This window comes from Candoia aspera, chromosome 5, assembly GCF_035149785.1.
Source record: "Candoia aspera isolate rCanAsp1 chromosome 5, rCanAsp1.hap2, whole genome shotgun sequence".
NCBI classification, from domain to species: Eukaryota; Metazoa; Chordata; class Lepidosauria; order Squamata; family Boidae; genus Candoia; species Candoia aspera.
Window position 1 is genome coordinate 106,068,082 of NC_086157.1, and position 12,129 is coordinate 106,080,210.

At 40.1% G+C, this 12,129-nt stretch overlaps 1 protein-coding gene across 1 annotated transcript in view; it reads right to left on the reverse strand.

Annotated features, from left to right (window-relative positions):
- The window catches only part of ME3 (malic enzyme 3), a 110,058-nt gene that overhangs the window by 29,392 nt on the left and 68,537 nt on the right, over positions 1–12,129 (reverse strand). The window contains exons 5-6 of the mRNA XM_063305898.1: positions 7,725–7,800; positions 2,955–3,116 (exon numbers count right to left, since the gene is read on the reverse strand). Coding sequence (XP_063161968.1) covers positions 2,955–3,116; positions 7,725–7,800 — 238 coding nt within the window. The remainder of the gene's footprint in view (positions 1–2,954; positions 3,117–7,724; positions 7,801–12,129) is intronic.

Below are 12,129 nucleotides of genomic sequence, written 5' to 3' on the forward strand. Positions count from 1 at the left end.
AACCTCACAGTGCCACAAGAGGGAACCAGCTGTGATGGCTCCCCTATTTGGCATGACTGTAGCTGACTACCCAGCTGAACCTAATCTTGACTCAGCTTGCTTTCTCTTCCTAAGTTTTAAGACTAAAGCAAACTTCATCACCACACCAAGGTTGCTGCTTTTCAATCTCACTGTTTTGTTTATCATCAAACCCGACAATCAGCCAAGCTCACAAATGTATGGCATGCTGTTGTACTAGTAAAAGAATGCCGACATTGCCCTGTTGCAGATTGTGGGAAGTGTTCCTTATAGACAGACTCAATTTCCTTTGATTTATGTGCAATCTTATGGGATGAGCATTTTTCAGCTGTTAGTGAGTGATGCATTTCTGGCTCTCATTTCCTGTACTTACCGACTTTAACAGCTTTGAATTCTGTTCTCAGTTTGGACTTTTGTTCCCTCAGCCCCTTCCTTACCACAACCTGAACAACACACACCGTCTCAAACGTTTAGCAGGAAAACTAGAAAAAGCCATTAAGAAAATTGGGGGTCCTTGACATTGGTGGCAATTCACTGTTTGATCTTGTACGTTGGGAAAATGGCCCTTGTTTCTTACAAGTACATAACATTCTACCTTATGCAACTCAAAACAGGGACAAGAACATGTTCAAACATGGCCAAAGAAGTTACAAAACCCAACTTATCTGGAGGGTACCGGACGGGGATAAGCTGGTCTAGAATATGGGTATCAGACCTGAGCTGCAAAAATATATACAACCACTAGATGAGAACAGAGTTTTCCATAATTCTTTGCTGCCACCCAGAGGTTGTGTGGATTTAGCTCTAACCTAAAATGCTGAAATAGGGAGAACTAAATTTAAATTTATATTCAATCTTGAAATTCTGAGAGATGTTCCAGCTGACACTGTTTCTAATTTTTCTTGCCAGAGAGTGGTGAGACCATATACTGTAGGCTATCATGAAACCCTTGGAGAAAGGGCGTGATAGAAAAGTAATAAAAATTGGATTGTGGTTCCAAATAAGATTGCAATCTTCACTTCATGTAAGTAACAACACTCTGTCTTTGCTTTGTCACCCTATTGTTTTAACCGGTAAGCTGCCAAAGTTAGAAAGAAAAAAAAAGCCCTTGGTTTTAACGAAGAGCATTTTGTCAGCTAAGCTGATTGCATTAAATAACATGAGATATTTACTGGCCAAAAACAAAGGGGAAAAAAGTTACAGATGTCCTTTCTGGCATGGGCTCTAGCTGCTGGATTGCATCCCTTCGGAGCCAAAGACCAGAAAACTGCTAACAGATGCAGTCCTCTTGTATCATCACAAACATTAGGATGTGCAAACTGACAAAACACTGAAATTAATTAGGCTTGAATTCTTTATTTGCTGAAATGTGATCTCCTCTGGTCAGGCAGAGGGATGTGTGGATTTCCTTGTGACTATTACAGGAAAAGTCAAATCTATCTGATAGACTGGAAACTTTTTACCTCAACATCTTGTGATGAAAGATTAAGATGACCCCATCAGCTGCTGCAAAGAGCTATTTCCATTTTCAGCCAGCAGAATGGGAGGGTATCCATCATTGATTTGCTGACACACGACTTGTTGAAATGCTTTAGACAACATCAACTCTGCATGCCAGTGGACAAGAGCTCTCAGACACTTGGGTCTGGGTGATTCAGGTAATCATACACACTACTCAGGTGATTCAAAGATTCCTGTCTATTTTGGTGCCCCTTTCAGAAGACCTACAACTGCATTTTTGGTTTTAAAGCAAGCTGCAATTCCTTATCTGGGCATACTTCCAATTGAACTCAAGGCCTCAGTAGAGATGTAAAAGATCAAGTTACTGATATAAGAGAGGGATTCTTATGATCCTTGATGGATCTACAGCATTTTAAGAGGCTATAAAATTTGCAATTTGGATAAACTATAATAACATATTTCCCATATTTTTTTTAAAAAAGAGCTATTCCCTCTTCTTCCACCCATTGTGGCTAATTCTTCTCCTGTCCACTGTTCCTCATTTTTGGCACTCCGAATAGCTGCCCCCCTTTTTTCGTATTGTCTTGTCTCCTTCCCATCCATCCGTTCATGTCACCTAACAGAACGATTTTGCCCTCAAGCAGGTTTATTCCAAATGTTGCATTTTTTCCCCTTCCAGACTCATCTCTGGTTTCTTCCATGATCACTATTCACTAGAGCATAAGATGCAACTATCATCAACCTGTGGACTGCTATTTTCTTATGTTCCAATAACGACCTACGCAACACTAATTCATACTTTCTGATATTCACTTTAGTCTATTTATGCATAATGAAATCTACACTTTACTTTCCTACAGTTTTCATCAACTCCAAACAATCAGACCACCTTCATCCTATTACATCTTTCTTGTTTCTCTTTGTTTCATGAACACACAACCTCCCTTCCTTCCTTCCTTCCTTCCTTCCTTCCTTCCTTCCTTCCTTCCTTCCTTCCTTCCTCCCTCCCTCCCTCCCTCCCTCCCTCCCTCCCTCCCCTCCCCTCCCCTCCCCTCCCCTCCCCTCCCCTCCCATTCATCATTTACTCCTCTTTCACTGCAAGTCACAAACTTCCAGATGACTCATAGACATTGACCTCCACCACGGTCAATTTAGGCTTCTCCATAATGATTTTCAGTTCAGACTAGGTCACCAGTCTTTGCCATGTCTGTGCCATGTTCAGCATTCCTTGCTAACACTAAGGACAGTGTCATTCAGTTCTGGCACATTTTGGGCAGTCTCCCATAAGTGAAACCAAAGGCCAGCACACTCAAGCCAGATCTTTAATCTAGAGATTAATTTTCAAACAAACATGCTGTTGACTCCATCCAACCAACCTTACAGTACATGCAATCAAATGACATACTCAGGCTGCTTTGACACAATCTTTTAAGACATTAGAAGAGTTCTAAAAGAAAATAAGCAAGCCATCTCACCTCATTGTCTGTGCCAACATCTAGAAGAACAGGGAGGCACTGCTGTGGGTGAACACCACCACAAGCTGTGTAGAGCGCAAGCTTTCCTACTGGGATGCCCATCCCGTAGCTTCCTAGATCACCCAAGCCTAAAATTCTTTCTCCATCGGTCACCACAATAGCCTGAAAAAGAAGAGAGGAATCTGCTATAGGAAGAAGCATTCAGTGAAGCATTCAGCTCTTATTAAGTAGGCAGTGCTAAACAAGATGGTTTGGAAGAACAGTGAATTATTTCACAACAAATGGACTTTTTCTCTCTCAAGATCATGTTCTGAAATGTTGGTTTTGCAAAAACAAATTGTGGATGATACCTACTGGCTAATGTCCATGATGTTCCCTATACAAATTCTGGATTAACTCAGTGACTTATGACAATTGCTTTCTCATTGTTATTTTCTTCTTTAAAGCAAAAAAATGAGGCAAGGCCTCTATCATCATCATCATCTACACACATAATACTGTACTTTTTTTGTTTTTTGTTTTTTTAATGCCTTCAAGTCAGTTTTTGATTCCTGATGACTTCCTGGACTAGTCCCTGCAGTTTCCTTGGCAAGGTTTCAGAGGCTGCTTGCCACTGCCTGCTTCCTAGGGCCGAGAAGGACTGGCCCAAAGTCACACAGCTGGCTTCGTGCTTTTTCTTTTTCTTTTCTTTTCTTTTCTTTTTCTATATTTCTTTTTCACATTCTTATTATTTTTCTTTATTCTTTTTTAATTCAAAATTTGTACTGTTTTTAATTTGGTTGAAAAATTTCTTCAATAAAAACTATTTAAAAAAAAAAAAATTGACTCCTGGAGACTGCCTGGACTAGTCCCTGCAGTTTTCTTGGCAAGGTTTTTTGGAAGTGGTTTGCCATTGCCTCCTTCTTATGGCTGAGAGAGAGTGACTGGCTCAAGGTCACCCAGCTGGCTTTGTGCCTAGGCGGGACTAGAACTCATGGTCTCCTGGCTTCTAGCCTGGTGCCTTGACCTGTTCTTTTGACTTATGCTCATATGAGGATTTCTATATGCGTGAGCCATAAAGATGCATCTCGAGGGTGTCTGGTAAGGAGATGTCAATTTAGTCCCTCACCCCTCACCCCAAGGATGATTAATTCCTTTTCAAGTTATATAACCACTTTCAGGACATGCCATATCCTTCTCTTCTTGCCTGATTTGCTACTGTTTACTGCTCCAATGATAAGATAATATTTTGTAGCTAGTGAGAATCTTAGTGGACAGTTTTGGATTTCTTTTCTTCCACAAGAATTGCGGAAGATTTTTTTAAAAACAACAGGACAAACCATTTAAATTCTAGGAAGCCTACTGAATATTCCCCTATGTATCTGACTGCTGCTGATCTGACTCTTGGTCAAATAAGCAACAGCTAAATTCAAGAGAACAGAAGGACATCTTTTGGATTTCACATGTCCAGGTCATGAACTGGAGATACATCAAATGCAATTGAAAATGAAGTCAACAGAGCACAAGATGGCTAGATATTATCACTGATGATCCAAGCAGGTGCTTATAAGAACTTAAAGAAGAAGTTACTGATAGACAATTTTGGCAAAATGATATCCATCAGGTCACAAGGACTTGGAAGTGACTTGAGTGACTAACAACAAATATAATATTGAATTCAACATGGGACTGTGGTTTTATCTATAAGCGGTGTAATGTGTAGTTTTTTCTCTCCAAGTAATATAAAGGGAATAGATATATCCCCACATAGTCCTCCACTATGTTGCAAGTGTATCAGGAGAAGAAGCCTGTAAGTATATTATATATTATTATTCATTTGATTTAGACCTGCCACAATCAAAGGGAGCTTTCAGCAACTTACTTCAACAGATCTACCTGTTTTACAGACAGGGTGGAAGGGAATGAGAAATGCTGTGTTTACTTAGGAATAGACCTCGTCAGGATTTTTTTTTCTTAGTTGAGAAGGAATTTGCTTTAAAATATTAACATATTTCAGATGATTAAAGGGAGAAATCCCAGGAGGATTTAAACATATGCCATATGGCCTGTGGTTTTCTTTTTCCTGCTGAAGGCAGTTGGGCATCGCTGTTCAATATAAAACAATGAAAGCCATCAATGGAATCAACCATTTCCTTTTCTCTAGATCAGTCAGTTGTTTTCAATTGAGGAGATAAATTCCACAAGAATGTATCTACAGATAATTATTTGTGGCTTGGGCTGTGGGTAGAAGAAAGTTCTTCTCTTTGCACAAAAAGCAACAGTGACATGAATATATATTTGTGGTCTGAATATTTTGGATTTGCTAGCTAAGTCTGAGGGGTATCTTGAGTCTCATTGGCCTTGTTAAACATGCTACAGATGTAGTAAAAACCTTCGTACTGATGTGCATTTCTTTTTTTTAAGATGTGGACAATCAATCACTCTCCCAGCAATGTCAAATATAATTTGTATTTTTTCTCCCTGTTTCTCTCCTGCTTACCATCTTAGAATGGTTGCCTTGGTCTTTCTTTCTACCAACCTTTAGTCTTTCCATGTACCTTAAGAAGACCCTAATGCCCACTGGAATATTTTAATTCCAGTTTAGCACCTGCACAACCTTGTGTAGTCTCTGAAGCCAAGCATGGTCAGATCTGGTACATTCTTGGATGGGAGACCTCCAGAAAAGACCAGGTCCATACAGGTAGTCCTTGCTTAACAATGGTAACTGGGACCAGAATTTCAGTTGCTAAGTGATACAGTCATAAAGCACGATACCATGTGACCGCATTGCTTATTGACAACAATCCCAGAAGTCCACGTTGCCATCATTAAGCAAGGATTGTGGGTCGTTACGCAAGGACCTCCTTGCAACCTCCGGCTGGCTTCCAACAAGCAAAGTCAGTGGGGAATCCGGTAGGAAATTGCAAGTCCCAGGCAGCTAGCAAACAGGCCGGCAGACCAGTAAGAGGTACACGCAAGCAATTTTGGGCCTGGGAATGGCTGCTGCCGGGCAGGGGAGACTTACCGGAGTAACTTGCAACCTGCCCTACCAGCTTCCCCACTGACTTTGCTTATGGGAAGCTGGCAGGGAAGGTTGCAAATGGTGACGACGTGACTTTGGGGTGCTGCAACCATCATTAAGTGCAAGCTGGTTGCCAAACACCCAGATTGTGATCACATGATCGCAGGGGTGGTGTGATAGCCAGAACTTTGACAACCGGTCCTAAGAACCACTTGTTCAGTGCAACTTCAAATTGTCACTGAACAAGTAGTCAGTAAGTGAGGACTACCTGTAGGTGGTTGAAAAACATCTTGGAAGAAGGCAGTAGTATACCACTTCTATACTGTTGCCAAGAAAACTGTATGGTTATTCCATAAAATAATGGATGACTTGAGGAAGACTAGGTGTATGGACACCAAAGACACCAAAAAGTCTCTTGGTTATCATCGTTTCTAAATTTGGGTATATGTGTGGAGGAAGGGAGAAATTTTCAGGTTGATTAAGTAAAGCCATATCTATCTATTTTGCAATGGGTGGATTATGACAGCAATCCTTTAGTTTATCAAGTCCATGGATACGTTGAAATCACTTCTAAGGAAGAATCACAGATAGTAGACAAGTCTATTTTTTACACACAGTTAGCTCCAGGAAACTGACATCTTGAAGAGGGGTTGGGAAGGATCTCCATTAACAGCTGTGAAAAGGCACAGTCAGCCAGTATCCAGCACTCAACTGGCTGCATTGACAGTGTGACTCGGGACACCAGCTTCACTCATTCCATTTCTGAATCCTAGATATCCACCTGCATTTTGCAATGCAGGTTAGGCTGTCTAAACTCTAACCCAGTTTGCTTTGGTGTGTTTTTTGAACTGAACTTTGGTCTTCCACTTGTAGTCAGGAACTGGGCAGCCATGTGATTAGAAAAAGCAATGAGTTACTTTTTGATCTTGAATTCTGAAAAAAATCAAAACACATGCAATTGGATGCTCACAGTCCTACCACAGAACCTGTTGTTTTAAAAGTACCAAGCCCCAGCTTAACCACATGACTGCTCTTAGCTTGATTTGCTGAGATTCCTAAATGTTCTCATTCAATTATGCAAACTTCTAATTTCCAAACGTTAGAAGTCATTTCTTGAAAATTAATTCAACATGCTAAGGCTGCCAATCATCCTGCTGGAGTGAGGGTGAAATCTGGCTTCCATTAGAACACAATAGATAGATGTTACTGTGGAAGTGCTTAATTGCTAATGCAAAGAGGGACTGGGGAAACAGTTGTGGCTGGAAAGTACAGTCCTATATTTCTCAATGTAGACACGAGGCTTTCTGTTACTTAGGGATTAAAAAATAAGAACAGCCATGATTCCACATGCTCAGAAGTGGAATCTGCATTACAATTTCCTTTTGCAAAATGTTCAGTGCTGCGGTTCATGGGACAAACAAAAGGCTAAACTTTATAGGAATCCTGCAAAAAGTATGCAGCATCTTCATGGAGTCAGACCACCTACATCTTCTATGGACTGAAACTAGCTGTGTGTAGGTGCTCTGACACTGACAAGGCAGTGTCACATTGCCTTGTCCTCTCACACTGACAAGTGGCAAAGAGACATAATCCAAGGCTGAGCCTTGAACTCAAGAACCAGGGCAATCCTTAGTAAGTCTTAGTCCTAATAATCCTTTTGCAGCTAGAATAGGTCTCACTTTAAAAATGTAGCTCATTTGTAATCTGTTTCTGATTCCATGAAAAATAGGATTTTTTCCCCATTAGAAACAAATCAAACAGTCCATTACCTTTATGTTTTCTTCAGGCCATGAATTCAGCATTGTGGCGATATGCCCTTTGTCGTGAATGGTAATGAATAGCCCACTGGGGGGAGAAAGGGGATAAATTACAAGAAAGGAAAATCAATCTGAGCATGACAGAGAAGTAGTTAGGACTTGCAGAGCTGTCTTGGTACAAAGTGGAATGGCATAGAAAGAATACTTTGGTATGCAAAAAAGAGTACCATTAACAGATTTCTTAAAGTCTTTTCTGTTTAAATGAGCAACCCAGGCAAAGAGGAAGCACAATCATGTCATGATTCTAACACACTTGTGAATCTGTCATTAGAGTGAAAAGGAAAGCATGCAGAACTAATCCATGCAAAAGAGAAGCATGAGTAAGCAGAGCTCACCTTTACATGGAGATGCTCCAGATACAAAGCCCTCTTTTGCAGTAATGCTAAACATGCGGTTCCAGGTAGGGTGGCCAACAAGTACATATCAGTCCATATGTTCACTTAATATGGCCAGGCACTGCTGAACAGCTGAACTTGTAAAGCCAGTGGGCTAAACAAGACTATCAGGTATCATCTTAGAAGAGGCATTCTACCCTCATTCATAAAGGACTGCCTCTTGTAAGAAGCAACTTCTCATTTACCATTTTCTCCTAAGCTTTGCAATTAAACAATATGTAACAAACTGCCTGCTTATTGGAAACATATTTTTCAGTCTCTCAAAATATTTTAACTGATGGATTTCATTGGTTTTATTACTTGTAGGTGAACTTAGGTGCCTTTCCAAAATTTATTAATTTCCCAAAGAAAATCTCCATCTTAAAGATGCACAGAGCTATTTAGGGGACATACTTATGATCTGCTCACACACAAGGGCTGTGACATTACTGTATGTCCATCCATTGCTATGGGGGCTTTGGGTTTACTCTGCCAGTTAAATTCAGAAGTTGCTCCAGGGGAAATCCCGTGAAGAGGGTTAGGTAGGAGAGTGGTAGAGCCCATACAGTCATTATGCTGAGTGTAGATGGGTTTTTTTTAGAACTCAGCTGTGGATTTTGCTAATTAGTTTGTAATGGTTTCATATGTATCGAAGAGCTTATGATTGTATTTGTTTTCTGTAGTTTGTTTTAATTGTAAGCTGCCCAGAGTCATACAGTTGAGATGGGTGGCTATATAAATCAAATCAAATCAAATCAAAAACGTTTTTCTGTGTTTCCTCCCTGTTCTCCTGAAATGAAAGCAATGTAACACCTTGCTGCTTTCCTCCCATTGCTTCTAACCTGGAGCTTTGTCATACCTTCACCCAATGGCCAGGGGATTATTTTGCTTGACTATAAGAAAATGGGTATTGTCTAGGTGCCACTTTTAGCGTTTCCCAAACTGCCCAGCTGGAGGGAGCTCTGATGGATGGTGGGGGGGATGACACGAATGAAGGGGCCCTTATAAAGCTCTTCTGGTCTGACTTATTTGTACAGTTCTTTATTTTAAATTTAATTGGGGAGTCTTATTTCTGGCTTAATTTAATGTCCTTTCATCTAATGTACTAGAAAGGAGAGAGATTTATTAGGTCCTTTGATAAAGAATGTAGATTTGTCGATCTACTGCAAATCATCTGACGATCTGCCAGAGGATCCAGACCCAACTTTTGCCCATTCCTGTTCCAAAATCTTAAAGATTAGAATTGTGATGACTTCATTATTTAAAAGAAAATGAGAAAAGAGAGATTGCAATAGTGGAGAATATTTGTAGCTCAAGTTTGAATAGTCGGGTTCTTGTTATTCCCTGAGTGTTTCTCTTTCTGCAGATGTTTCATTACCAGGCTAGATAACATCATCAGTACATGAGGGAGTGAAGTTGGTTGGCTGTTTAGATATGATAACTTGTCCTATAAGCCTTGACTGGGGTTTTATTTCTTTCTTGATTACTCTTTGAATGAGGTATTGCTTCTTCCTTGATTGTTCCTGTTATCTGGGTGTTAGTTAATAGGTGTGTGAGGAAGGATGTCCTTAGGGCTATTTCTTGGACCTTTGATTGCTTCCTTTCTTGAATGGTTCAAAGATAATTCTTTGGGAGGTTGATTCTACAGCAGAACAAATTTGCATATATGTGGAACTGCACTGCTGCAGAAGTTGCAGAAGCCTGAACAATGTCACACCAAAGGATGTCAACATCCCTTTGTAGTGATCTCTGAAAAGGTGGCCCCTTTTGAATAGACATGTCCCATGACATGTCCATGCAGTTTTCATGGCAACACTAGAGATCTTTTGCCATTGCCTTCATCTTCTCCTCTTGGTTGGTTGGTTGGCTGATTTTCCAGTCTAGCTTACAGCCCTGAGATTTCCTGGTAGTCAATTTCTTTCTTTTTTCTTGTTTGTCTGCCCAACCAGATGAATCAATGTGTTAATGACTGCAAGCAATTCACATAGTGCAATGAAGAGACGTGGCTTTAAAAGTGTCAGTTGCGGCCACGTAGGACCTCAAATCCTGAAGGTATGGGGCATTTAACTCATCCTAAACCCAGCCTTTGCCTATGGAGACTACCAAGGCATTCTCATACTACAATTTGGTGGTGGCACAGTGAAAGGAGGCAAATAATCTGGGTGCTCAGTAAATGCTAAAAACGAGATTTTACCTTCCCTCTGTGAATGCAGTTCTCCAAAAGCAATCTTTGTTATGCAGCTGGAGAGTAAGGATTCTCATCACACCCTTGATACCCAAGCCAGTGCATTGTAAACTGCAGCAACTGAGAATCAGTGAGCTGAGTTTGCTGTTTGGATAGGACTGGTTTGAAAGCCCAGTAGGTTATGGTGTGGCAGGATTCATCATCTCCCCAACAGAAATCCCATTACCAAAGAGATTTTTAATGAGGTCCCCTTCCACACTTTAGCTGCAGAATAGTTCTTCCCACTTGGGTCAGTTCTTGTAAATAATATTATTTCTATCTGACTTGTAACATTTAGCAAATTTTGCAATGTTTTGAATTTTGCTATGCTGTGCAAAATAAAAGAAGGAAACAACCAACGTCATCATCACTGATGAAGCCTACAGTATAATTCGATTCCAACTTTCCCCTGGTGGTTTTTAGATGTGTTGGGATCACTGGCTGGAAAGTTTGGATGTTTCAATCACAAGCATCTGATAGTAGCCATGATCATATCAGGCACATCATGATGTGATCATGTAAATGATGCAAAGTTGCATGATTTGCACAAAAGCATCATGATGCATTCGGGCTCGCCTTTCCCACCCCAAGACATCCACGGTTTTTGTCCCAACACATCTGGGGAACGTCAGGTCATTCTGCATACTATGAGGCAGGATTTGATTTAATGAATAGATTAAATCCAATTTTATTTAATTTCATGAATATAAAATTTTATTTCCAGAAATAACCCCACCATGTCATGCATAGGTCTCTTGAGACACTTTTTAAGGAACCTCCCTGACCATCTGTTACATTTGCAGATCCTATTTCTGTTATTGCTGTGGCAGCTGTGTTAGGCTCTGAATTTTACAAACCAAACATTCAAAATTAGTTCTTTAGGGAAAACCTTTAAACTAACAAACACATCATCTTACAGAAGAGCCTAGACAATCAAATTCCATTTAAGCCTGCAAGGAATTTAACTGAACATGAAGAATAATTATCCAAGCAATGGTTGAAATTACTGCAAGTGACTAATCTCTACCTTTTATAGGTTTGTTTATTGCAAAGGCTTGGTTGTTACAGAGGTTTTAAACAACAAAATAACCAAGGGCTTTTCTTTCTTTCCTGAAGTGCTTTTCAGCTGATGCTCAGCAGGTAGCCCACACTGTCTGAGCTCCAAAGCTAAGCATGTTTGGACCATTTGGTATCTGGATGGGCAAACTACTAAGAAATACTAGGCTAGACAGGGAAATTAAAAGTTGACTATTGCTGTCAAGAAAGGTATCTGGATGTGACTATGAAGTTACCAGAGTTGAAGTTAACTTAAAAGAGACTTTGCCTGTTGATTCATCTGAAGAAAAAGAAAAGGTGTGAGAACAAAAAAAGAAGATAGTTTAGATCTTCTTCATCTCCTCCAACAAAAATCCCAAGCAGTCCCCTTGAAAGCATTTATAAGCCCAAAGAAAGGAAAACTGCTTTTTTCTGCTAAGTATGAAGTCTAACACTGTTATTGCAAATTGTAAAAACAAGCCTTAGGATATGAGACAGAAGATGCTGTTTCTAAGGCATCTTTTTGAAACTTGGCTGTAACAACAGATGCTTAAACATAAACAATCCCAAGGGAACAAGAGAAATCAAACGGCAAGCACCCAATGACAGGATGCAAAAATGGTAACATGGGCTCAATGATGCCATCATATGAATGCCATGATCATACACTTTCATCATGATGGCACTCGTGTGATGACATCATCACACTTGTGTACTTCTTTGT